Source organism: Neoarius graeffei, chromosome 1 (assembly GCF_027579695.1).
Source record: "Neoarius graeffei isolate fNeoGra1 chromosome 1, fNeoGra1.pri, whole genome shotgun sequence".
In the NCBI taxonomy this organism is placed as follows: Eukaryota; Metazoa; Chordata; class Actinopteri; order Siluriformes; family Ariidae; genus Neoarius; species Neoarius graeffei.
The window spans coordinates 54,472,979-54,498,748 of NC_083569.1; the positions used below are offsets into that span (position 1 = coordinate 54,472,979).

At 41.1% G+C, this 25,770-nt stretch overlaps 1 protein-coding gene across 4 annotated transcripts in view; it reads left to right on the plus strand.

The window, feature by feature from the left end:
- Positions 1 to 25,770, plus strand: part of LOC132887921 (receptor-type tyrosine-protein phosphatase eta) — a 51,180-nt gene that overhangs the window by 6,602 nt on the left and 18,808 nt on the right. For 3 of the 4 annotated variants that reach the window (XM_060923730.1, XM_060923756.1, XM_060923748.1), the window contains exons 2-3: positions 6,278 to 6,895; positions 19,530 to 19,778. In XM_060923730.1, the coding sequence (XP_060779713.1) occupies positions 6,278 to 6,895; positions 19,530 to 19,778 (867 nt within the window). The remainder of the gene's footprint in view (positions 1 to 6,277; positions 6,896 to 19,529; positions 19,779 to 25,770) is intronic. The other variant, XM_060923739.1, reaches the window with a different exon arrangement.

Sequence of the window (25,770 nt, forward strand, 5' to 3'; positions counted from 1 at the left end):
TGAAATTATGGCAGGGAACGCCAGATTAAACATTAAAACTGCCTTCTGAGCACTGTATCTACAGGCTACCACTGAAAGAAGGAGGCTACCAGAAAGGCTTCTCTACTCCGTACGATTTTACTTTCACTACGACGTTACTTTGAACAGACTATCAAAAAATTGCAAGGTGATATGATAAAGTAAGGCACAGTTTACTTACAGTCGTTTTTTTTTTTTAAACGATGCAGTCGTTTTCTGCCTTTTGGCACCCTTCATCATGCCGTGTTGGGGTCCTGAACTAGGAGGAGCTGTCCCCGATATGCCTGTCAAACTCGTTGTGGGTAACCATAGCAACCAAGCTCGAGCTCGCAACCTGTGCAGTCTGCGCAGTTGCAACTATGTCTGTACTGCTGCGCACCTCAATAAACCGAATGGTAATTAGTCTTTTGATTTTTCCGTGAGGTTTGCCTTATGCAAAGAAAGACAGCATAGACGTTTTTTCCTCCCTATAAGTGGGGGGGGGGGGGGGGGGACCGAACAAGGTGAATTTAAATCTGGGTGGGACGAATCCCCCCCGTCCCCCCCTCTATCTGCGCCCGTGCTGTCAGTCACTGGCGAAATTAACTCCCCTTCTTCCCTCTTTCTTTTTCTCTCACTTGTTGACTTTCCAGAGCTGAGTTTGGTTTGTTTTAGTGTAGTAGAATTCTTCATCTTATGTCAATTTTCAGATTCCACGACTAATTGACAAACTGCCTGGCTGCGGAGTCGGACCTTGATGAGAACACTTCTCAGCTCTTGTGTATCCCGTGGTGCTGAGCTGACTATCGCGAGGCTGCCTAATATGAAATGTTTCCAATGTCGGATATTTCAGCTTCGTTTAAAAATGATTATGTGGACTTTATTTTTAGACAAACAAATGAGAACAGGGGGAAGCTGAATTTAGAATTTTCCACCAATCAAAGTCAGAACGATTTTCATCATATATTAATTTCACATTTCTGAGTGAAAAAAAAAATACCGTGGGAAAAAATGCCGAGGACATGACCTCGGTGTCCTCAATGGTAGTTACGGCCCTGGGTAGGATTTGGGGAAATAACCATCTACAGGTTTGGAATGCTTATGAATGTGATTGAAAACGCAGATGTTCGGTTATGTGTGGAAGGGATTTTTTTCGAAGACGAGGTGGTGTGGATAAAACATTTTTATAAACGGAGGGGGGGGGGGGGGAATGTTCGGTTTTAAAAATACCCAGCTACTATGCTGCATTTCCTGGAACGCCTTGTCAATGGCATGAATATGCAGACTAATCTTTAAAATGTTCCCATGTGTTGGTCATTAACAGTGATGGGAATAACGACGTTACTAACGGCGTTACTTTTTTTAGTAACGAGTATTCTAACTAATTACTTTTTACATCGTTATAACGCCGTTCCCGTTACTTACAATAAAATACTATGCGTTACTTTATTAAAGCTGTTCTCATCTGGCACGCTGCTCGTTCAGCCTTTCTTTACTCTGCTTTCGTGTGGGGCGGGGAGACACGAGACAACGGCACAGTAAGCCAATCAGAGTAGATTTGGACAACATACGTAGGTAGGCCACGCCTACTGCACTACTGCGCACTCTTTCAATCGGAAGAGCCAGCGATGGCGAGCGGTCAGCCCAGCACTGCGCTTTCAGTTGTAAAAAAATTAAGTTGACTATTTCACGGATTTCGCCTATCGCGGGTCCTTTTTGGAACGTAACCCCCGCGATAAACGAGGGTTCACTGTATATTAATAGTTTTGTGGGACAATGTAAGACATCTATCAAATGTAATATATTTTTGTAGTTATTAAAATTATGTTACTAATTACTGGCCACTGACGAGGACAAACGCTTTGTTCCTCGACATAATGTGCATTGCACGTAAACACTCTTGCCTTTTATTTAAAGTAATGAAAAGTGCTGGCTGTATTTCCAGCAGGGACGTCACTAGGTTTGAGAGTCAGGGGTAGCTTAGCACCCAGAGGAGAAAAGGTATTGTGCGCGCGCAGCGCACGCCGAACATTTTTCAGAGCACCTACTAAGGCTGTCAATCAATTCATTATTTCAAGAGCATCACACCTTGGGGACACACTTCCCACCATTTCTATTCTATTTTAAAATTGCTTTCATCATTTAATTGCTTGCTGAAGCAACTTCACCAGCTAAACTACAAAAATGTGAAAAAAACAATGGTAGGTGTCATGCATTCCTGCGCAAACTGAAGAGGGCAAGTGCTTCACAAATCATCATGTAAACATTCTACAGAAGACTCAATATAGCCTAGGTAAAGTTAAGCAAATGCAAACCACTGACATCAAATTACAATCTCATCGTGTGTGTCTGCAAATGAAAGCATAGAATTCTGACTCTCTGCAAACCCAACTCAATGGAAGCCCGCACCGCGCCTGCTGCAGAATGCCCGCGTAGTTTTTTAAGTCCTACTAGCCTACCACTCGACGTGACGCTTGACACAGAGCCAATGAGGAGGAATCATAACGATATTAATAATATTGCATTAAACAATAAATAAGCAAGCAGAAACTGTTGTTCGGATTAACTTGCGTTCTTGATGGCTCATGTTCAGTGCTTTACTGCCTTTGTTTTTTTTGGGAAAAAAATAAAAATATAAATAATTTAAAAAAGGGCAAAAAATATAGGGTGGCTTTGCCATAAGATAGGGTGGCTGGAGCTACCCTAAAATGGGTCTGGCGACGTCTATGACTATTATACAATACAAATGTAAAGCATTTGTTTAAGAAATAAAAAAAAAACGTTCTTGCAAATAACTATGACAGTTTTTAATACTTTTAAAATAATAATACTGTAATAATACTGTAAAATAATATTTTTAATAATGAATACGAGGTTAGACACATTGCGACTCGCGTATTTCACAGTCCCTCTGACTGTGCCTCTTTGTCCTGACTCCGCTCCGCTCCGCTGTAGCGTCATTTTCTGCTGAAGGCTGTGGTGCAGGTGTCTTTTTCCGAGAGAAGAACATAGTTATGGGTAGTTGTTGGCACTCTTTTTTCTTCTGGGCAAGAAGATTCTTGTAAACAGACATGCCACCTTCGATTATATTTGAAAACTGTAACGAGCAACACATCAACGGGTCCCATTCTTGTGCCACTCGCTGAAGTTCAGTGTTCTGAACACAATGCACTGTAAAAAAAAAAAAATCCGCGAAACAGCGATGCCGCGAAAGATGAACCGCGTTATAGCGAGGGTTCACTGTAGTGTAGATAACGTTACTAATTGGTTCTGTTAAGTGTCCATTTCAGTCATTAAACACATTTAACATTCACTTTTATTATGATTACACTAATTGAATTTGATTTTTTTTTTTTTTTTTTTTGAGGGGGAACAAAATGTAACGGAATAATTACTTTCCCTGGTAATTAGTTACTTTTATGACAAAGTAACTCCGTTACTAACTCAGTTACTTTTTGGGAAAAGTAACTAGTAACTATAACTAATTACTTTTTGAAAGTAACGTGCCCAACACTGGTCATTAACCAGTCATTTAATTTACTCAATATATGTAGGCTAATACCTACTAAATTCAAAAGCTTCTTTAGCAGTATTAGGGTAGTAATAGTAGACGTTAGGGTCGGGTCTCTGGTGTACCTTTCTTTGGTGAAATACACGTTTAGTCATTAGACAGCATTGCCAAGGGATTTTATTAAATGTTTTGGGTGTTCTGGTTGTTAGAGGTCCTGTGCACTTTGTGCATTATCTTTTGCAGACATTTTCTACATAAAACCAGTAATAGATGAGCATTGGTTGTGATATTAAAACTAATTTATACTGCACAGTAAAGCAAAAAAAAAAAAACTTGAGCTCTGAATGAGTGAATGTATGTCATTTTTGTGTACTTTCTGAAAACCTTACTCATGCAGCCATTAGAAAAGACAAAATGTAGTCTCCTTTTGTTCTTTTTGTTTCTCAGAATAACATTTCTGAAGTGACTGCAGTAATTCATAATTTATGAAAATAAATGACAAATTCAAATTTTTATTGGTCTCTCACACAGCCGTACACAGTACGCTGTGCAGCAAACTTATGTTATGACTGTCTGACACAACAATTTGCATAAAACAGTCTATCTCGAAGTAGGAAAAAAGATGGCAGAAAGAGTACGAGTTATATACGGAATTATGTGCAGTACAATGTTGTGCAACATCAAGCTGAGGTAGTTGCAATGAAAAAGCTAACAAACATTGCATGAAAGCACTAATTGAAGTGTGTCATTGTGTGTGTATTAAAGACAAAGCTGAAGAATGCATGGTGCTGTTGCATACACAATGGTAATTTAGTAGGAAAATAATAATTATGGACTGAGATGATGGTGAGTTTACCCTTGCTGTCTGACACCATTACATCGAAGACCCAGTAAAACCAAAAAGGCTTACATTTCCAATCATTCTAAGGTCTTGCAGTATCACAGGATGGAAATGGAAGTGTGTGTGTGTGTTGAGTGTAACTACATTTTCTATAAGTCTTTGGCATATTTGCCAGTGTCTGCTTAAATATTAGGTGGCATGGTGGTGTAGTGGTTAACACTGTCGCCTCACAGCAAGAAGGTCCTGGGTTCGAGCCCCGTGGCCGGCGAGGGCCTTTCTGTGTGGAGTTTGCATGTTCTCCCCGTGTCCGCGTGGGTTTCCTCTGGGTGCTCCAGTTTCCCCCACAGTCCAAAGGCATGCAGGTTAGGTTAACTGGTGACTCTAAATTGACCGTAGGTGTGAATGTGAGTGTGAATGGTTGTCTGTGTCTGTGTCAGCCCTGTGATGACCTGGTGACTTGTCCAGGGTGTACCCCGCCTTTCGCCCATAGTCAGCTGGGATAGGCTCCAGCTTGCCTGCAACCTTGCACAGGATAAGCGGCTCCAAGTTATGAATGGATGGACTTAAATATTTTTGTACTATGGTGCCTCAGAGGTGCGTGGTGGCGATTTTTTTAATCAGATGGAACCACAAATGAACATTCAGTATATTAATTATTCAGTCCTAATTCATGGCAGTTACTGTATTTTAAAATGAGAGAAAAAGTGAAATCAATTGAATTAGGCCATTGTGACTGCAGGAATGTAAACATGGAGATGTTCAATAATATTACTATCCATCCATCCATTATCTGTAGCCGCTTACCCTGTTCTACAGGATCACAGACGAGCTGGAGCCTATCCCAGCTGACTATGGGCAAGAGGCGGGGTGCACCCTGGACAAGTCACCAGGTCATCACAGGGCTGACACATAGACACAGACAACCATTCACACTCACATTCACACCTACGGTCAATTTAGAGTCACCAGTTAACCTAACCTGCATGTCTTTGGACTGTGGGGGAAACCGGAGCACCGGGAGGAAACCCACGTGGACATGGGGAGAACATGCAAACTCCACACAGAAAGGCTCTCGTCGGCCGCTGGGCTCGAACCTAGGACCTTTGTGCTGTGAGGCATTAGTGCCAACCACTACACCACTGTGCCACCCTCAATAATACGATTTACCTCAATCTTGGAATGACTCCTAAAACTCACTGGAGTGGCTGGTGTTGTGACATACTGTTAGCCTGTGCTCCCTTCTCATAGTGAAGCAAAGATTTGTCCTGTTCCAGCCAAATACAATAAGTGGAAGCCATGTATTAAGTGCGATGTTCCCACAACATATTGATTTATGGGCTCAGGTTACAGTTCATGACCCTGAGATACTTGGTGTGTGGCCTCAGAATATTAACTTGTTGCCTATTAATTGATGGCTACAACTTATTAAACTGGCTAGTGGTAGCGTGTCCGCCTCTCGATCGGGAGATCGTGAGTTCTATTCACGGTCGGGTCATACCAAAGACCATCATAAAAATGGTACCTACGACCATCTGGCAAGGCACGCTGCAATACAGATGCGAGCGGGGAGTTAAACTCTCATGGTTACCAGAGGACTAGTCCCCCACTGTAACCCTAGCTATGTAATAGGCGAGAGGCCGAGGGCTGCGGAAACGGAGATCGGCGCCGCCCGATGCGCCACATGGCGTGGGAAGGAGGAGGACAACTTATTAAATAATAACCACCATGTAATCTCAGATGCTCTGTACTCTACTGTGCATTATTGTTAGGCTTTAGTTATGCTGTCAGCTTGTGATCTGTTGGTTTGTATAAACGTCTACCAAACAAACACTCGAGAGTGTAATGCTGTTTCTTTTATCTATGACACCAATTGTCTTAATATTACAGTGTCTCAAATCCCTCATGATTTCTTGCCCCTGTGTCTTCAGCAGTCTCCATTACATGTGCAGAGAGGGACTATTTTTACAAATCTAATTCAACTACATGGGACGATGCTAGGCTTCAGTGTCAAGCTTGTTACGAAGACTTAGCCACCATCACCCCAACAAATGCTGAGGTTCTCAGTCACAACCTTACTTCGGACTACTGGATCGGTCTGCGCCAAAATGTAAGTGGTTCAAAATTTTGGTCACAATGGGCTAACGGTGAACCTGTCCTCTACCAGAACTGGTATCCTGGTCATCCTATCCCAAAGAAAATGCCAGAGCCAGAGCCACAGCCACAGCCACAGCCACAACCACAACCCATGTGTCCAATACCACTAACATATGACAGTGCAGATGTGATGCAGTGCCCAGACTTAGAGAAGCTCTGTGCCTGTCTAAATTCATCTGAGGACAATGATGTTCCAACTGTGGAATCCACAGTGGTGTTCCCCACATCAAGTTTTGTTACAAGCCCAACTCCTACAATTCTTGCATCTACAAGTACCATCAATAATGTTTCAGAGCCTGAATATATTGAGGATTCCTGTGTGGTCCTGCTCAGCTTTGGTATGTGGCAGGAAAAGCAGTGTGATGAATTACTGCCCTACATCTGCTATGATGGTAAGTTTGTTTGTTTGTTTCTTTCTTTGCATCTCAATCTGACTATTATATAATATTTACATGCAAGGGATTATTTTATGGCTAACAAGTACAGGTTAGTACATGTTTCAAATAAGGCATTGGTTTGTGAAGTATTAAGAAACTTCTGACTCTGGAGTAAATGGTATACAACCCCAATTCCAAAAAAAGTTGGCACACTGTGTAAACTGTAAATAAATAAATAAAATTAAATAAATAAAAAAATTAAAATAATAAGAAAAAAGAAAAATCGCAAATCATGTAAACTCTATATTTAATTGAAAACAGTACAAAGACAATATATCAAATTTTGAAACTGAGGAATTTTTTTTTTTGAAAAATATATGCTCGTTTTGGGTGGCACGGTGGTGTAGTGGTTAGCACTGTCGCCTCGCAGCAAGAAGGTTCCGAGTTCAAGCCCAGTGGCCAATGAGGGCCTTTCTGTGAAAAGTTTGCATGTTCTCCCCGTGTCTGCGTGGGTTTCCTCCGGGTGCTCCGGTTTCCCCCACAGTCCAAAGACATGCAGGTTAGGCTAATTGGTGGCTCTAAATTGAGCGTAGGTGTGAAAGTGAGTGTGAATTGTTGTCTGTCCCTATGTGTCAGCCCTGCAACACAGAGACAGGGTGACTCTGGTGACTTGTCCAGGGTGTACCCCGCCTCTCGCCCATTGTCAGCTGCGATAGGCTCCAGCTTACCTGCGATCCTGTGCAGGATAAGTGGTTATGCATGATGGATGGATGCGCATTTTGAATTTGATATCAGCAACAGGTTTAAAAAAAGTTGCGACAGGGGCATGTTTACCACTGTGTTGCATCACCTCTACTTTTAAGAACACTCTGTAAACTTTTGGGAACTGAAGGAACCAATTGTTGTAGTTTTGAAAGAGAAATGTCCCATTCTTGCCTGATGCACAATTTCAGTTACTGAACAGTTTGTGGTCTCCTATGTCATATTTTAGGTTTCATAATGCACCAAATGTTTTCAATGGGAGACAAGTCTGGACTGTAGCAGGCCATTTTAGCACCCAGGCTCTCTTATTACGGAGCCATGCAGTTATATGTGCAGAATGTTGTCACTATCTTCTTGAAATAATCAAGGCTTTCCCTGAAAAAGACATCATCTGGATGGCAGCATATTGCTCTGAAACGTGTATATATCATTCAGCATTAATGGAGCTTTCCCAGATGTACAAGCTACCCATGTCCTGTGCACTAATGCACCCTCGTACCATCACAGATGCTGGCTTTTGAACTGTGCACTGATGACAAGCCAGATGATTCCTCTCCTCTTTAGTCTGGAGGATGTAGCATCCATGATTTCTAAAAAGAAATCCTTGAGTCCTTGTCTCTTGCATACAGAGATTTCTCTAGATTCTCTGAATCTTTTAATGATATGATGTACCATAGATGATATGATCCCCAAATTCTTTGCAATTTTACATGAGGAACGTTATTCTTAAATTGCTGCACTGTGTGTCCACTCTCAGTCTTTCACAGAGCGGTGAACCCCTCCCCATCTTTACTTCTGAGAGACTCCGCCTCTTTAGGATGCTCTTTTTATACCCAATTGTGTTACTGACCTGTTTTCAATTAACCAAATAATTTTTTTGAGCATTGCACAACTTTTCCAGTTTTTTTGTTGCCCCATCTCAAATTTTCTGAAACATGTTGGTGACATCTAACTAAAAATGAGGGTATATTTTTCAAATAACAATACAATTTCTTAGTTTCAACATTTGATATGTTGTCTTTATACTATTTTCAGTGAAATATAGGGTTTCCATGATTTGCAAATTATCGCATTGTTTTTTATTTACAGTTTACACAGCACCCCAACTTTTTTGGAATTGGGGTTGTAGTTCGAGAGAAGCTTCATTTTGTTTTTTATTCAATGAGAACTTCTAGCACCCGAGTGTAGCAATGTACTGTGTGTAGGTTGGGAGCTGGAATTTGTGACCTATGACATGACCAGTGGTGATTTGTCTAAAGACTTTGGAAGTCAGTCATCATGCTGAGCTGGGTGTTTCAACTCTTACTGAAGAGGACTTGTGATACTGTAGAGTATTTTTGTTTGTTTGCCTCTTTTCTTGTTTTATGTTTTCAATCCAAGCCTAGGGGTGCATTCCAAAACTCTAATTGATGTCTCCTTAAAATATGGTCATATACTTTCTGGACACAACCCCATAAATCAGTTGAAAGAGACAATATTCACAGGCATAACCTGACTGCACTCTGAGGGATCAAGAAGCAAGGCAATAAGAGAATGCTAGATCAAGGATACACAGACGCTTCCTATGCAGACATCTTTATTTCAGTATTTTACATCTTTATTTCAGTGTGAGACAATCATTTTCCAACTCCAATTCCAAAAATGTTGGGACACCGTGAAAAATATAAATAAAAACAATGTTTGCAAATCATGGAAACCCTATATTTCATCAAAAATAGTAGAAAGGCAACATGTCAAATGTTGAAACTGAGTAATTTTATTGTTTTTTGAAAAATATATGCTCAATTTGAATCTGATGTCAGCAACATGTTCCAGAAAAGTTGGGAAGGGCAAAAAAAGACTGAAAAAGTCGTGTAATGCTAAAAAAAAAAAAAAAAAAAAAACCTAATTTAATTTAGCCCTAATTTAATAATGTTCCTCAATGTAAAATTGCAAAGAATTTGGGGATCACATCATCTATGGTACAAAATATAAGATTCAGAGAATCTGGGGAAATCTCTGTATGCAAGAAACAAGGCTGAAAACTGACAGTGGATGCCTGTGATCTTCAGGCCCTCAGGCGACACTGCATTAAAAGCAGACACGTGTCTGTAGTGGAAATCACTGTATGGGCTCAGGAACACTTCAGAAAACCATCGTCTGTGAAAACAGTTCATTACTGCATCCACAAATGCAAGTTAAAACCAGATATAAACAATGTCCAGAAACACCACCACCTTCTCTGGGCCCGAGCTCTTTTACGATGGACTGAGGCGAAGTGGAAAACTGTCCCGAAGTCTGACGAATCAAAAGTAGAAATTCTTTTTAGAAGTAATTGACGCTACGTCCTCCAGGCTACAGAGGAGAGGGACCATCCAGCTTATCAGTGCACAGTTCAGCATCTGTGATGGTATGAGGGTGCATTAGTGCACAGGACATGGGTAGCTTTTACATCTGGGAAGGCATCATTAATGCTGAATGATATATACACATTTCAGAGCAATACAGTTGTGCTTGAAAGTTTGTGAACCCTTTAGAATTTTCTATATTTCTGGATAAATATGATCGAAAACAAAATCAGGTTTTCACACAAATCCTAAAAGTAGATAAAGAGAACCCAGTTAAAAAATGAGACAAAAATATTATACTTGGTCATTTATTTACTGAGCATAATGATCCAATATTACATATCTGTGAGTGGCAAAAGTATGTGAAACTTTGCTTTCAGTATCTGCTGTGACCCCCTTGTGCAGCAATAACTGCAACTAAACGTTTCTGGTAACTGTTGATCAGTCCTGCACACTGGCTTGGAGGAATTTTAACCCATTCCTCCATACAGAACAGCTTCAACTCTGGGATGTTGGTGGGTTTCCTCACATGAACTGCTCGCTTCAGGTCCTTCCACAACATTTCCATTGGATTAAGGTCAGGACTTTGACTTGGCCATTCCAAAACATTAACTTTATTCCTCTTTAACCATTACTTGGTAGAACGACTTTTGTGCTTAGGGTCATTGTCTTGCTGCATGATCCACCTCTTGAGATTCGGTTCATGGACAGAGGTCCTGGCATTTTCCTTTAGAATTCGCTGGTATAATTCAGAATTCATTTTTCCATCAATGAAGGCAAGCCGTCCTGGCCCAGATGCAGCAAAACGGGCCCGAACCATGATACTACCACTACCATGTTTCATAGATGGGATAAGACCCTTATGCTGGAATGCAGTGTTTTCCTTTCTCCAAACATAACGCTTCTCATTTAAACCAAAAAGTTCTATTTTGGTCTCATCCGTCCGCAAAACATTTTTCCAATAGCCTTCTGGGTTGTCCACGTGATCTTTAGCAAACTGCAGATGAGCAGCAATGTTCTTTTCGGAGAGCAGTGGCTTTCTCCTTGCAGCCCTGCCATGCACACCATTGTTGTTCAGTGTTCTCTTGATGGTGGACTCATGAACATTAACATTAGCCAATGTGAGAGAGGCCTTCAGTTGCTTAGAACTTACCCTGGGGTCCTTTGTGACCTCGTTGACTATTACACGCCTTGCTCTTGGAGTGATCTTTGTTGGTCGACCACTCCTGGGGAGGGTAACAATGGTCTTGAATTTCCTCCATTTGTACACAATCTGTCTGACTTTGGATTGGTGGAGTCCAAACTCTTTAGAGATGGTTTTGTAACCTTTTCCAGCCTGATGAGCATCAACAACGCTTCTCCTGAGGTCCTCCAAAATGTCCTTTGTTCGTGCCATGATACACTTCCACAAACATGTGTTGTGAAGATCAGACTTTGATAGATCCCTGTTCTTTAAATAAAACAGGGTGCCCACTCACACCTGATTGCCATCCCATTGATTGAAAACACCTGACTCTAATTTCACCTTCAAATTAACTGCTAATCCTAGAGGTTTACATACTATTGCCACTCACAGATGTGTAATATTGGATCATTTTCCTCAATAAATAAATGACCAAGTATAATATTTTTGTCTCATTTGTTTAACTGGGTTCTCTTTATCTATTTTTAGGACTTGTGTGAAAATCTGATGATGTTTTAGGTCATATTTATGCAGAAATATAGAAAATTCTAAAGGGTTCACAAACTTTCAAGCACCACTGTATGCTGCCATCCAGACAAAATCTTTTTCAGGGAAGGACTTCCTTCTTTCAGCAAGACAATGCCAAACCGCTTTCTGCACATATTAAAACTGCATGGCTCCAGAGTAAGAGAGTCCGGGTGCTAAACTGGCCTGCCTGCAGTCCAGACATGTCTCCCATTTAAAACATCTGGCACATTATGAAGCACAAAATATGACAAAGGAGACCCCAAACTGTTGAGCAACTGAAACTGTATATCAGGCAATCATGGAACAACATTTCTCTCTCAAAACTACAGCAATTGGTCTCCTCAGTTCCCAAATGTTTACAGAGTGTTGTTAAAAGTAGTGATGCAACACAGTGGTAAACATGCCCCTGTCCCAACTTCTCTGAAATGTGTTGCTGACATCAAATTCAAATAAACCATAAAATTTCTCACTTTCAACATTTGATACAGTGGGGCAAAAAAGTATTTAGTCAGTCACCAATTGTGCAAGTTCTCCCACTTAAAAAGATGAGAGAGGCCTGTAATTTTCATCATAGGTACACTTCAACTATGAGAGACAGAATGAGAAAAAAAAATCCAGAAAATCACATTGTCTGTCTGATTTTTAAAGAATTTATTTGCAAATTATGGTGGAAACGAAGTATTTGGTCAATAACAAAAGTTCCTCTCAATACTTTGTTATATACCCTTTGTTGGCAATGACAGAGGTCAAACGTTTTCTGTAAGTCTTCACAAAGTTTTCACACACTGTTGCTGGTATTTTGGCCCATTCCTCCATGCAGATCTCATCTAGAGCAGTGATGTTTTGGGGCTGTCGCTGGGCAACACGGACTTTCAACTCCCTCCAAAGATTTTCTATGGGGTTGAGATCTGGAGACTGGCTAGGCCACTCCAGGACCTTGAAATGCTTCTTACAAAGCCACTCCTTCATTGCCCAGGCGGTGTGTTTGGGATCATTGTCATGCTGAAAGACCCAGCCACATTTCATCTTCAATGCCCTTGCTGATGGAAGGAGGTTTTCCCTCAAAATCTCATGATACATGGCCCCATTCATTCTTTCCTTCACACGGATCAGTCGTCCTGGTCCCTTTGCAGAAAAACAGCCCCAAAGCATGATGTTTCCACCCCCATGCTTCACAGTAGGTATGGTGTTCTTTGGATGCAAGGTATGGTATTCTTTCTCCTCCAAACACTACAAGTTGAGTTTTTACCAAAAAGTTCTATTTTGGTTTCATCTGACCATATGACATTCTCCCAGTCCTCTTCTGGATCATCCAAATGCTCTCTAGCAAACTTCAGACGGGCCTGGATATGTACTGGCTTAAACAGGGGGACACGTCTGGCACTGCAGGATTTGAGTCCCTGGCGGCGTAGTGTGTTACTGATGGTAGCCTTTGTTACTTTGGTCCCAGCTCTCTGCAGGTCATTCACTAGGCCCCCCCGTGTGGTTCTGGGATTTTTGCTCACCGTTCTTGTGATCATTTTGACCCCACGGGGTGAGATCTTGCGTGGAGCCCCAGATCGAGGGAGATTATCAGTGGTCTTGTATGTCTTCCATTTTCTAATAATTGCTCCCACAGTTGATTTCTTCACACCAAGCTGCTTACCTATTGCAGATTCAGTCTTCCCAGCCTGGTGCAGGTCTACAATTTTGTTTCTGGTGTCCTTTGACAGCTCTTTGGTCTTGGCCATAGTGGAGTTTGGAGTGTGACTGTTTGAGGTTGTGGACAGGTGTCTTTTATACTGATAACGAGTTCAAACAGGTGCCATTAATACAGGTAACGAGTGGAGGACAGAGGAGCCTCTTAAAGAAGTTGTTACAGGTCTGTGAGAACCAGAAATCTTGCTTGTTTGTAGGTGACCAAATACTTATTTTACTGAGGAATTTACCAATTAATTCATTAAAAATCCTACAACGTGATTTCCTGGATTCTTTCCCCCCATTCTGTCTCTCATAGTTGAGGTATACCTATGATGAAAATTACAGGCCTCTCTCATCTTGTTAAGTGGGAGAACTTGCACAATTGGTGGCTGACTAAATACTTTTTTGCCCCACTGTATGTTGTCTTTGTCCTTTTTTCCATGAAATACAAGGTTTCCATGATTTTACAAATTATTGCATTCTGATTTCATTTACAGTTTACACAGTGTCCCAACTTTTTTTGGGATTGTATTACATAACTTTATTTAAGTAACCAACAACAAACAAGATGCTTGGATGACAGTTAATTGAAATATGACTTGCTGTAAACAAACAAAAAAATCAGCTAGATGAGATGTCAGGTCAGACGAGTAGAAACACCAGAAATGAAGCATGTATTGCACACTTGCAATAAAGTTTTGTAGGTAGTTAAGTAGAGTCACTCACAGTAGTTAACTGTCAAATCAGTGTTATATCTATGCAGATCTGTGACCCAGTAAGCCTAATATATCTGGGCAGCATATTATCATTCTGAGAATCCACTTGTCACTTCATTTGTTTATCAAATAATTGAAGTATCCTTTAATTAATAAAAATAAAGAAAAACATTGAATTAGAAGGTGTGTCCAAACTTTTGCCTGGTACTGTATTATTGAAAATATACTGTATATCCATACATCTTACTATTCATCCATCCATTATCCATAACTGCTTTATCCTATGCAAGATCGCGGGCAAGCTGGAGTCTATCCCAGCTGACTATGGGCAAGAGGTGGGGTACACTAGGGTGACCACCTGTCCCGCATAGCGCGTGCGCGTACAGCATTTGAAGCCGAATTTATGCGTCCCGCAAATTCAGAACGTGTCCCGCATAATCGATGCTTGCTGAGGGGGATGTCGCTCTCCCCGGGCCACCCAGGCAGCCAAACGAATATTACGAGTACTTGACATTTCAGCACACCACCGTCGCCACTGGACGGAGAACAAAACCACACACACACACACACACACACACCCCTCACAACTGACTGGTTGTTGTCAACTTTTTGTTGTTGCCATGACACCGCACTCACGTGCACAGACAGTGACGAGGGACGCAGGTGCAACGCATGCATTGCTTTCATATTAAAAAATGGAGAAAGGTACCGGGGAGATGGCAGGTGAGGCACCGCCACCTCCAGTTAAAAAGAGGTGTATGTACAGGAAAGAGTGGGGAAATGAATATTTGTGGCTGAAAGGGGTTGAGGGGGATACCGAGAGGGCTTTTTGTGACCTTTGCAAAACATCTTTCTCAATCGGACATGGCGGGGAATACGATGTGAAACGACACAGGCTCGCGGAGACTCACAAGAAACGTGTGCAACAGAAAGAAACGTCTAAATCTATGGATGCTTTCCTCCGACCTAAAAACGACTCTCTAGCTGACAAAGTGACTGCGGCAGAGGTGACGAGTGTGTATCACACTGTCCAACACGCAATATCATATCAGGCAGGAGATTGTGGCACAAAGCTGTGGTTGTGAGTTAAGAGACTTTTTTTCTACTGTTTCTGTGGTGCTGAGCCACTACAATTCCTGTTAATCCACTGAAAACTAAATGGAGACTTGTCACTATTCCTGCTGTACTGATGCACTGCAAAGCCTCAGACTCAATATTATATTATGATTGATATAAAGTGAATAAATTGTAATGGAAAATAAATAAAATTGATTAGCTTCAGTAAATCATAAGTGGAAGTGTGTCTGTCAAGTCATTGAATTGTCAAAATATTGTGAATGTTTATTTAAAAAAAAACACATTTGGTGGCCTGTTCATGACCATACATCACCAATAACAGCAGAATAGGGTATTATTGATATACCATGTAAGGTAGTATGTGCTAGAAATGGGTAAACCACTATCTGTGAGTCTTCCAGCGGCTGGCGCGGCGCAGTGGGGGCGGCGTCCCACATTGTCCCTCAAAAACATACCCCTTGTCCCCCTTTGGGCTTATGAGCAGGTGGTCACCCTAGGGTACACCCAGGACAAGTCGCCAGGTCATCGCAGGGCTAACACATAGAGACAAACAACAGTCAAGTCAAGTTTATTTGTATAGCGATTTTAACAATAAACATTGTCGCAAAGCAGCTTTACAGCATTTGAACGACTTAAAACATGAGCTAATTTTGTCCCTAATCTATCCCCAATGAGCAAGCCTGTGGCGACGGTGGCAAGGAAAAACTCCCTCAGACGACATGAGGAAGAAACCTCGAGAGGAACCAGACTCAAAAGGGAACCCATCCCCATCCGGGCAACAACAGACAACATGACTATAACATTAACAGTCCTAACATAAAGTCAGCTTCGTTGATGTTATAAACCCCCCACTGACGGAAACCCGAGCGCAAAACCGTTCACGACAACCGTAGTCCCAAAGTCAGCAAGTCAACTACAGTCCCCAGCCACAAAAGCACCACTGCAAGAGTCCAGAGCGTCCTCCAGGTGCGACCCCCAACTGTCCACATGGGGCCGCCCTCCACAGGAGTGATGCGATGAGACTCCAACCAGACACAGGGCACCAGGATGGATCAGGCAGGTCCGAGGAGCAGAAGAGATCAGCATCTCGATCCCAGGACCGACATGTAACTCAGAGGGACAGATTTGTGGGGGGATGAGTCAATTTAGAGCCACCAATTAACCTAATCTATATGTCTTTGGACTGTGGGGGAAATCGGAACACTGGGAGCACATGCAAACTCCACACAGAAAGGCCCTCGCCGGCCGCTGGGCTTGATTCCAGAACCTTCTTGCTGTGAGGTGACAGTGCTAACCACTACACCACCATGCCACCATTACATCTTACTATCTGTTGGTAATTCATCTCAAGATGCAGCACTGATATGCAGTACCAGTCACAAGTTTGGACACACCTTCTAATTCAATGGTTTTTCTTTATATTTATTAATTAAAAGTCACTTCATGTCTTAAAGTAATGATGGATGTCGTTTCTCTTTACTTAGTTGAGCAGTTCTTGACATAGATTACTACAGTTGTGAAATAGGACCATTGACTGTGTTTATTATTTACTGTTTGATCTCAAAGGCACTAAGAACGAATGAAATTGCACTAATTAACTTTTGACGAGGCACCTGTTAATTGAAAAGCATTCCAGGTGACTACCTCACGAAGCTGGTTAAGATAATGCCAGTAGTGTGCAAAGCGTCAAGGTAAATGCTGGATACTTTGAAGAATCTAAAATATGAGATGTATTTTTTTAAACGCTTTTTTGTTTACTACAAAATTCTATATATGTTGCACATGTTATTTCATAGTTTTGATGTCTTCAGTATTGTTCTACAATGTAGAAAATAGTCAAAATACAGAAAAACCTATGAATGAGACAGTGTGTACACGTTTTTGACCGTAACTGTACGTTAAAGTACATTTCTACTGCACAACACTAGCAAACTGCATATAATAACGATCAGGAGAAAAGATGTGATGTTATTCATATAAACAGTCTGAATGAACAGACTGTGATTAGATGTTATGGTAAGAAAATAGTTCCATGTGGTGTTCCTTTGAACACTTTGGTTTAACTGTTGAACAATTTTAGCAACATTGCTTCATACAGATGTCTCTGAAACATCTGCGTAACTGATCCATATTTAAATCAAATAATGTAAATGAATGTCGGGGGTAAGAGGAAGTTGAACAGAACACAAAAGCCCTTTGTTTGCTTGCATGGTATTTGGCACACACACGTGTGTGTCTGAGTGAGGGAGAAATTATGTTGTACCCTCCTTGTCATCAGAGGGGTACATTTGTAGTGATGATTAACATCCTTTGGTTATTGGTGAGTTTGTGCACCAGTGAATACAGAAAAAGTGGATAAAGTTACACCTTTACACTCACAGCACAACCTCAGGTTGTGCTCTTTTAAAGTCCGTCTATATTTGCACACACACACGTCTGTCTGTCTGTCTGTCTATCTATCTTTTAATTTATTTGTAAGAGTATTATCGTATGTACTACAGTATTATAATTATTTATATCAGTATAAATACTTAAGTATGAGTATTTATATCAGCTGAAGAGCCATAGAGCCAAGCGTTTGTGGAAAAACTATTATTATTATTATAGTAGTCGTAGTAACATTAACTAGGTCTGTGGTGCAAGCCCCAGATTTAGAGTAGAGTGGGGGAAAAAGCCCCCCTTAAGGAAAATTCAGTTTTTCTCCAAGTTGAAATGAACCATGTGTTATTTTAATCATAGTTTTTGACAACAGTGACATGAACAATAATGCCACCTAAAGGTTGCCTAAAGTTAATACTTAATTTTTTTTTTTAACAAAAACAAACATTGTGCCAAGGGGGCCTTTTACCCCCCCAGTGGGGTAAAAGGCCCCCTGAGGTGGGGCAATAGGCCCCCTCACTCAAAAAAAGCTGTTTGGATAGCAAAAGTGTTTACTTAAGCCTATAATGTGAAAGAAACAAGAAAATATCCCTGAATTAATGAATAGATGCATTATTTTATTATATTTCGCATTTTAATTTCAATATAATTTTGTGTGGATTGAACATGAATTAACAAAGAACAAGCTATTAATTAATTCAGGGATATTTTCTTGTTTTTTTGAGTGAGGGGGCCTATTGCCCCACCTCAGGGGGCCTTTTACCCCACTGGGGGGGGGGGGGGGGGGGGGGGGTAAAAGGCCCCCTTGGCACGATGTTTGTTTTTGTTAAAAAAAAAAAAATTAAGTATTAACTTTAGGCAAACTTTAGGTGGCATTATTGTTCATGTCACTGTTGTCAAAAACTATGATTAAAACTAAACACATGGTTCATTTCAACTTGGAGAAAAACTGAATTTTCCTTAAGGGGGGCTTTTTCCCCCACTCTACTCTAATTATGATAAAAGGAAACGATGCCCCCTGGGGGCCATTTACCCCACCATTAAGGGGGCGTTTTACCCCACAGACTACACTTTTACAAAAAAGGGTCTTACTTTCAAAATGTGATTCAACTTTTTATACCTAATGTATTTTTTTAACGTACTGACTTGTCTACTCATACCACATACACAGCTGTGATATGACGAAATGGCAGCTATCTAAATACAGTTTTACTGATATCTGAAAATTATATCACTTACAATGAAATTTGATTTCTCTCCACTGCGTTGCTGATATGCGATCCACAGTGGATATTTGTATATCCCCGTTGTCAAGCCAGTCCATAGCAACAATAGAAATGTAACTTTGCGCCATCTGGTGGTTATTTTGGGTAAAACAGGCCGGGGGCCTTTTACCCCACGGGGGCGTATTACCCCACTCTATTGCTGCCTGTAATTATTTTCTTTATCTAAAAACTTAGCTGAAACAACTTGGTACATGGTACGTTCTTAGGAAAAAAGTCATTTTGAAGGGGTCATTAAGTGTTCTTTGGACAATTAATGGTTCTCAGCTTCCTAAAAAGAAGCAGTTATTGAAAGGGAAACACTTAAATTCTACATAGAGAGGGACAACTGAAGAATTTTAAAAATTTTCTAAGACTATTAATGACTTAAAGTAATAAATCTTTCTTTTACCAATGTCATAAAATAGGGTCAAATATGTAAACAATATTATATTAATGCTTTGGAGAAAATGGTGACAAGGATAGTTTATTTTATAGAGAGCACAGTACATAAGATATCTTGGGAAACATTGTTTTGATGGTTTTTATGTATTTAAAACCAGATTTCTTTGTCTAATTTATTGCAACAGCATTTGTATTCAAAGTTACATCTGCCTTCATATAGAATGCTAAATACTGATTTTTATTTTTAATACTCATTCAGTTCACCTCAATAAACGGCTCCCCCTCCCCCAAACAAGCCTTGATTCTTGATGCTGTACCCATTTTCTGCAGATCGATTTTATGGTGATATTGAAATCTCCAATGTGACTAAAAGCAGAGGTGTTCTGAGTTGGAGTAAGAAGGCAGACGCAAATATCTCTCACTACAGAGTAGAGATCAATGGGACTCAAAGAGAAAATGTTACGAATGCAACAAGTTACCAGATTGAATTCCTGTCTCCTGGAACGCTTTACAGAGTGCAGGTAATCCCTGTGAGGTGTGGCCGGAACCTCAACGCTCAGAATATCTCCTTCTACACATGTGAGTAAAAACTGAACACATCCACCATTGTCTGTTAGGGAGCTTGTGATTTTAAATATTTTCATGTAGTATTTGTAACTCAATCAGGTATTGGAGGCGAGATTGAGAAGAGAGGTAGCAATCTGTGAACAGCAGTACGGGTTTATGCCAAGGAAGAGCACGTCGGATAGGCCTGTCGTGATATTCAATATACTGACTTATCATACGGTAAATGACAAGGGCTGGGGGGGGTCCTGGGGTGCCTGTGGAACCCCCCCCCTTGTCGGAAGATACATTTTTTTCAGTAGCCACATAAGAATATTATAAAAGTGTCCACTGTAATTTTTCTAACATTTTTTTTTTAAATTAGATTGTCATCTCAGCCTCATTAGGGTTTCTATAACCTTGTATGGACTTCCTGTGGTTTGGGCGCGAAAACCCAGTTTGTCAGAGTGTGTGCAGGAGAGGCGGATGTAAATGCAGATATGTTAAATAATACAAAACAGCAGGCAAAGTCGAAATCGAGGAAACAGGCAGGAGGTCAATCGAGGCGCAGACAGAATATCAGAGGCAAAACTATACAAGATCAAGGGACGAGAAACAGGAGTCGAAAAACCAGGTGGTCAACAAGAACAGGGACAGGAAACAAGGCTCAGTAAGGCACACTAGACGCAGCATAATACTTCGCATCATCCTTGCATGGGTGCAGTCCTTAAATAGCCCAAACAGTTCATTGATTAAAGACAGGTGTTCTTTGTTAAGCCAGTATCTCACTGGGCTGCGACAGCCTGTGACTAGTTGGAGACACAACAATTGCGATAAAATATGCGAATTAGCGACAATTTTGACTTGGAATCACAGTGAATTGATATTAGTATATTTTACTGCAATTGCTGTCTCCAACTAGTCGCAGGCTGTCGCAGCCCGGCTTTCCCTCGGCAGGCAGGGAAGTAGAGGAAGCCTGATGGAAACTGACTTGAGAAGGGTTCGCGACGGCTTTGCGACACCAGTGACGCATTTGCGGCTATTTTGAGAGAAATTTTGTCGCACGAATTTTTTGAACATGTTCAAAATTTCAGCAAAGAAGGCGCGACACTTTGCGACTCATGCGAGGAAATTGAAAAGCCCCGAGAATGTTTCAAGACACTTTTGAAACTGTCTCGCGAATGATGTTCGCAATTTGTCGCAAGCTGTCGCAGCCCAGTGAGGTACTACCCTTAATGGTGCGCGTGCCGGAGCTCGTTAGGCGCGCACGCAGCCCAAAGCACGCCTTCAGGTGCACGAGTTAAGGCGCACAGGACTAACAGTTCTGTGCAAGTGCAACACGATCGCACTAGAAAGCACGGTCAAGCTGCCAGTGCAGCTGCAGTCTTTTTAGTTGCGGATTACGAGTATTTCCTCTTGTGTTAATAATTCACCATGTCAAAACAAGCGAAACTTTCCTCCTTCTTTCGATGTGAAGAGAGGTAAACAATTTATTATATATTTTTCTCCATCAAAGTTGCATTTTGTGGCTTCGAAGCTAAGTTTTAGTGTGCCGTTTCTAGAACACAACATCAAGAAAACGTGGAAGAAACAGCAATAATGGAAGAGCTGGTTTCTAAGCTACCTAAAACTAGCAATGGTAATTATTTTTTATTACATAATGTACTCAGGCTGGCAGTCAATGTGTGACCCTGCCTTTGAAAAATCCTAGCTATGCCTCTGAATGAAAATGAACTCAGTAAATTTTTTTTTTACCGCGATTTTGGCATTTATGCGCTGTACATCTACATAGGGAAATCGCCAGAGTATTAGCTTCACCCACTGACTGAATAAAACACTGCGCTATTTTCTGTCGTCTCACACAGCTCTCTGTCAGAGGCAGGGCTTCCCAGCATGCAACAGTTATCCAGCCAGGGGATCCACTGAATGGGGAAAAGACGACAACACATTGCTCCGTTGTACAGACCATAGGTGTAGAATTGGGTCTGGGTGGGTCCCTATCAATATTTCTGATTGAAGAAAAAAAATCCCGCTCCATGTGCAGTACACAAATGGTTACTGTTGGTTTCCACTGGGCAAAACCACACAAAATTCACTCATGAATATTCACTCTGGGGGCGTGGTCGCGAAAACAGCAAGCAAGTATGGCTACCATGTCAATTAGCAAGTGTGGTTGCAGTGCAGTGACCGGCTGCTAGCTAGCAAACTGTCCTTGAGGAATGCAGCATTAGATTAGCTCGTAAAATTAATCAGTTAAGCCCCCGTCACACTTATTCGGAATTAGCAGGAATCAAGCAGAACCAACCGGAATGAACATTTTTTTTTCAAAACTTGTGCCACATTCGGGAGGGAATTTCAAACTGACCAACATTCTTATAGCTTTGTAAGAATGCCGTTAGAATGTGCTTCAAACCTGCCTCGAATTATTCTTGCACATGCCAGGTGTATTAACTTTCGAATGCAGTTCAAATGTAGTTGGAACACAGTAGGAATACCTAGAATGCTGTTTGAATGCAGTAAGAATATTAAGAATGCACTTCGAATGCTGTACGAGTGCGGTTCGATTGCTGCCACCCAAAATCTGGTCGGAAGGTGCCTTGAATGCTGTACGAATTCACCTCAAATGCAGTCAGAACGCTCCTGGAATAGCCACCGAATATGTTTTGAACATCTAAGAATTCAAAGGGAATGCAGCTTGAATGCTTAGAATGTAATACGAATGTCCCGAGTGTACCAAGAATGCCACTGGAATGGTCCCTGATAGGGTATAAAACACTGCCAAATCTAGTATTTTCATCAGTCTCAGCCCAGACAACATAGAGTATGGACCCCCTGGACCATGTTGCTTTGCTCCAGATTGCTGTCCTCCAGCAAGAGCTGATTGAAAGAGATGTGGAGGAGGCTAGGAGGAGAAAACCCAGAAGGTATCAGACCCGACCATGGCCGCGGCCAGTGGTGGAGTTCTTGACCGTGGCTCCCTTCTTCCTTGGCGGCATGACGTGAGAAACTTGGGAAACTTCTTAAAACAATGGACAAAAGGTTGATGTTGAGCAGGTGACTCCTCAATGCAGACTGAAGTTCCAGCGGCAGCTAGCCATGTTTTTATGCGATTTGGTGGTGTTCTGAATCACGTCCAGACTCATTCAAGGGCCAATCAGGACGTTCTGACTGCATTCAAGATGTATTCGAGCGGCAATCGAAATATTCAGATGGCATTCGAAGTGCATTCCAGCTGAACTATTTTAATATCGAAATAGATTCTGGCAGCAATCGAGATGCACTCGAGGTCCATTCCGGCTCATTCGAGGCACATTTGGGACATTCTGGCAGGATTTGAAGTGGCTTGCCATTTCGATTTTTCCCTCAAACGTGATCAGAATGTTTCGAATGCAGTAAGAATATTTAGAATGCAGTCAGAATGCAGTTAGAATACACTTTGAATGCCGTTCGATATGTCTCCTCTTCGAATGCACCTCGAATGTTTTGAGCATGAGCAAAACATTCGGGCTGGCCACAAGAATGGGCCTGAATGTTTGGAATGCACTCAGAATGCAGTAAGAATTTTTAGAATGCACTTCGAATATACGAAGAATTTTCATTCCGACGGCATTCCGGCTCATTCCGCCTCTAGTGTGACTACCCTATTAACAACAGTTTGTATTCAGTGTGTAAAAACAACAACATACGAATATGACTGTTGTCTAAGTTTGTGTGGCATGTAAATAACAATCCAACTTGATACCAACAACAACAGGTGTTCATTAAGGTCACAAAGACATTAGCACGATTTGATATGATTTAATAATGTTGGCTAATATTGCACCGAGTCTTGCTTGTGACGTGCCTGCAAACTTTAGCAGCCTGCTAACCCTGAATTTGAAGTGCTTCAGTTAAGACCTGCAGAACCCTGACCGAGTTTGTGTAACATGACACATGTAAACAACAACAACCCGATGGTGATGTGGACATTGTTCGTGGCCCAGACACCTTTTAATCAAATCAAACATTTTCACATAATAAGCATAACAGCCTCCACTTTCTTGATCAGAAATTTTTGGTTACTCCTGCCTCTCTTGAAAACATCGCATACCGAGTACATGCATCCGCTGAACTGATTTGGTTTTCGAGGGGGTTCATTTGAAAGCGGGAGGCTGAAAACTTTTCTCTGTCGAACCCTGTCACTCCCTCCTCTCCCTCCCCTCTCCGCTCAAGAAGAAAGGGCAATAATATAACAACAACCAATCAGAATTCACATACATTCTGTTGCCAAGTAAAATTGTAAGCTTTCAACGTGTCAAAGTTCTCGAGCCCTCATCCTGTTTTACCGTTAGATCAATAACATATCAGCTTAAACTAGCATTCTAAAACTAGTTAAAGATCACACAGAAGATAGCCTACTCCCCCTGCCAGACTCATGGAATGCAGTGTTTAAGGCTCCATATGTGCTTTACTTCCATTTATGAGGGAAAGGAACATACACCTTCTCAACAGTCAATGCATTATTTGCTTGTAAAACACATTTTCAAATTGGTAGAATGAGTTAATCATCACATGCAAGATTTGCAATTAATCAAATGAATTGCATATTATTATTATTATTATTCATGAATTACTACAGTTCTGAACTTCAGATTTTAAAAGTCTGGACTTTGGAGAGATGATGGATACTCTTTTGGTGGAACACAATGGAACAAAATATTTGTGACCCTCTAATGTTGACCTGAAGTTGGCGCCACTGGGGGTTGGCATTGGGTTTATGTCCCCACCAATGTTAATACCAAACCTACGCCCTTGCCTACATTATCTCGTTCTAATTGTTATTTTTATCCAAATGACAGCTGGTAATACGTTGTTACTTTGCACTTTTTGTTTATCTCGGTACTAATCTTTGAGAAACTGGATTGGCAGAATGTTACCTGTGAAGAAAAGAATGTCTTTTTATTACCCTGTGCCAAGTTAATATTTACTTAAGTGCAATTTTTAAGAGCCATAGATTGTATTTTATTTATTGTTGTGAGTGGTTTTGTTTGTTTTATTTCTTTAGGTTATTTATTTATATATTTTTGATGTTTCACTGTTGAATTGAATAAGTTGACTTAATTAAAAAAGTTTACTGTTCTTTGAAAGGGTGTATTTGCATGATCATTATTTTACTAGTGGCATAAAATTGTACTTGAAAAGACGTCAACAATATTATTTATCGCAATAATTTCTGAGACGATATATTGTCCAACAAAATTTATCGTGACAGGCCTAACGTCGGATGCAATTTTTGCTTTAAGAATGTTAATGGAGAAGTACAGGGAAGGCCAGAGAAAGCTACATTGTGCGTTTGTAGACCTGGAGAAGGCATACAATAGAGTGCCGAGAGATGAGTTATGGTATTGTATGAGAAAGAGTGGAGTGAATGAGAAGAATATTAAAGTGGTGTAAGACATGTATGAGAACAGTGAAACAGCAGTGAGGTGTGCAGTTGGAATGACTGAATGGTTCAAGGTGAAGGTGGGACTTCATCAAGGATCTGCTTTGAGTCCTTTCTTGTTTGCCATAGTGATGGATCACTTGATGGATGAAGTGAGGCAAGAGTCACCATGGAACATGATGTTTGCGGATGATATTGTGATATGTGGTGAAAGTAGAAAGGAGGTTGAGTTGGGTTTGGAGAGATGGAGGTATGCATTGGAACGAAGAGGAATGAAGGTGAGCAGTAGCAAAATAGAATACATGTGCATCAATGAGAATGGGGATGAGAGTGTGAAGATGCAAGGAGTAGACGTAAAGAAAGTTGGTGAATTCAAGTATCTGGGGTCAACTGTGCAGGAAAATGGGGGCTGCGATAGTGAGGTAAGAAAGAGAGTGCAGGCAGGGTGGAGCAGTTGGAGAAGGATTTCGGGAGTCATTTGTGATAGGAAAGTCCCAGCAAAAGTGAAAGGTAAGATGTACTAGATGGTAGTGAGACCAGCTGTGATGTATGGATTGGAGATCATACCCTTAACGAAGAGACAGGAGGCAAAGTTGGAGGTGGTGG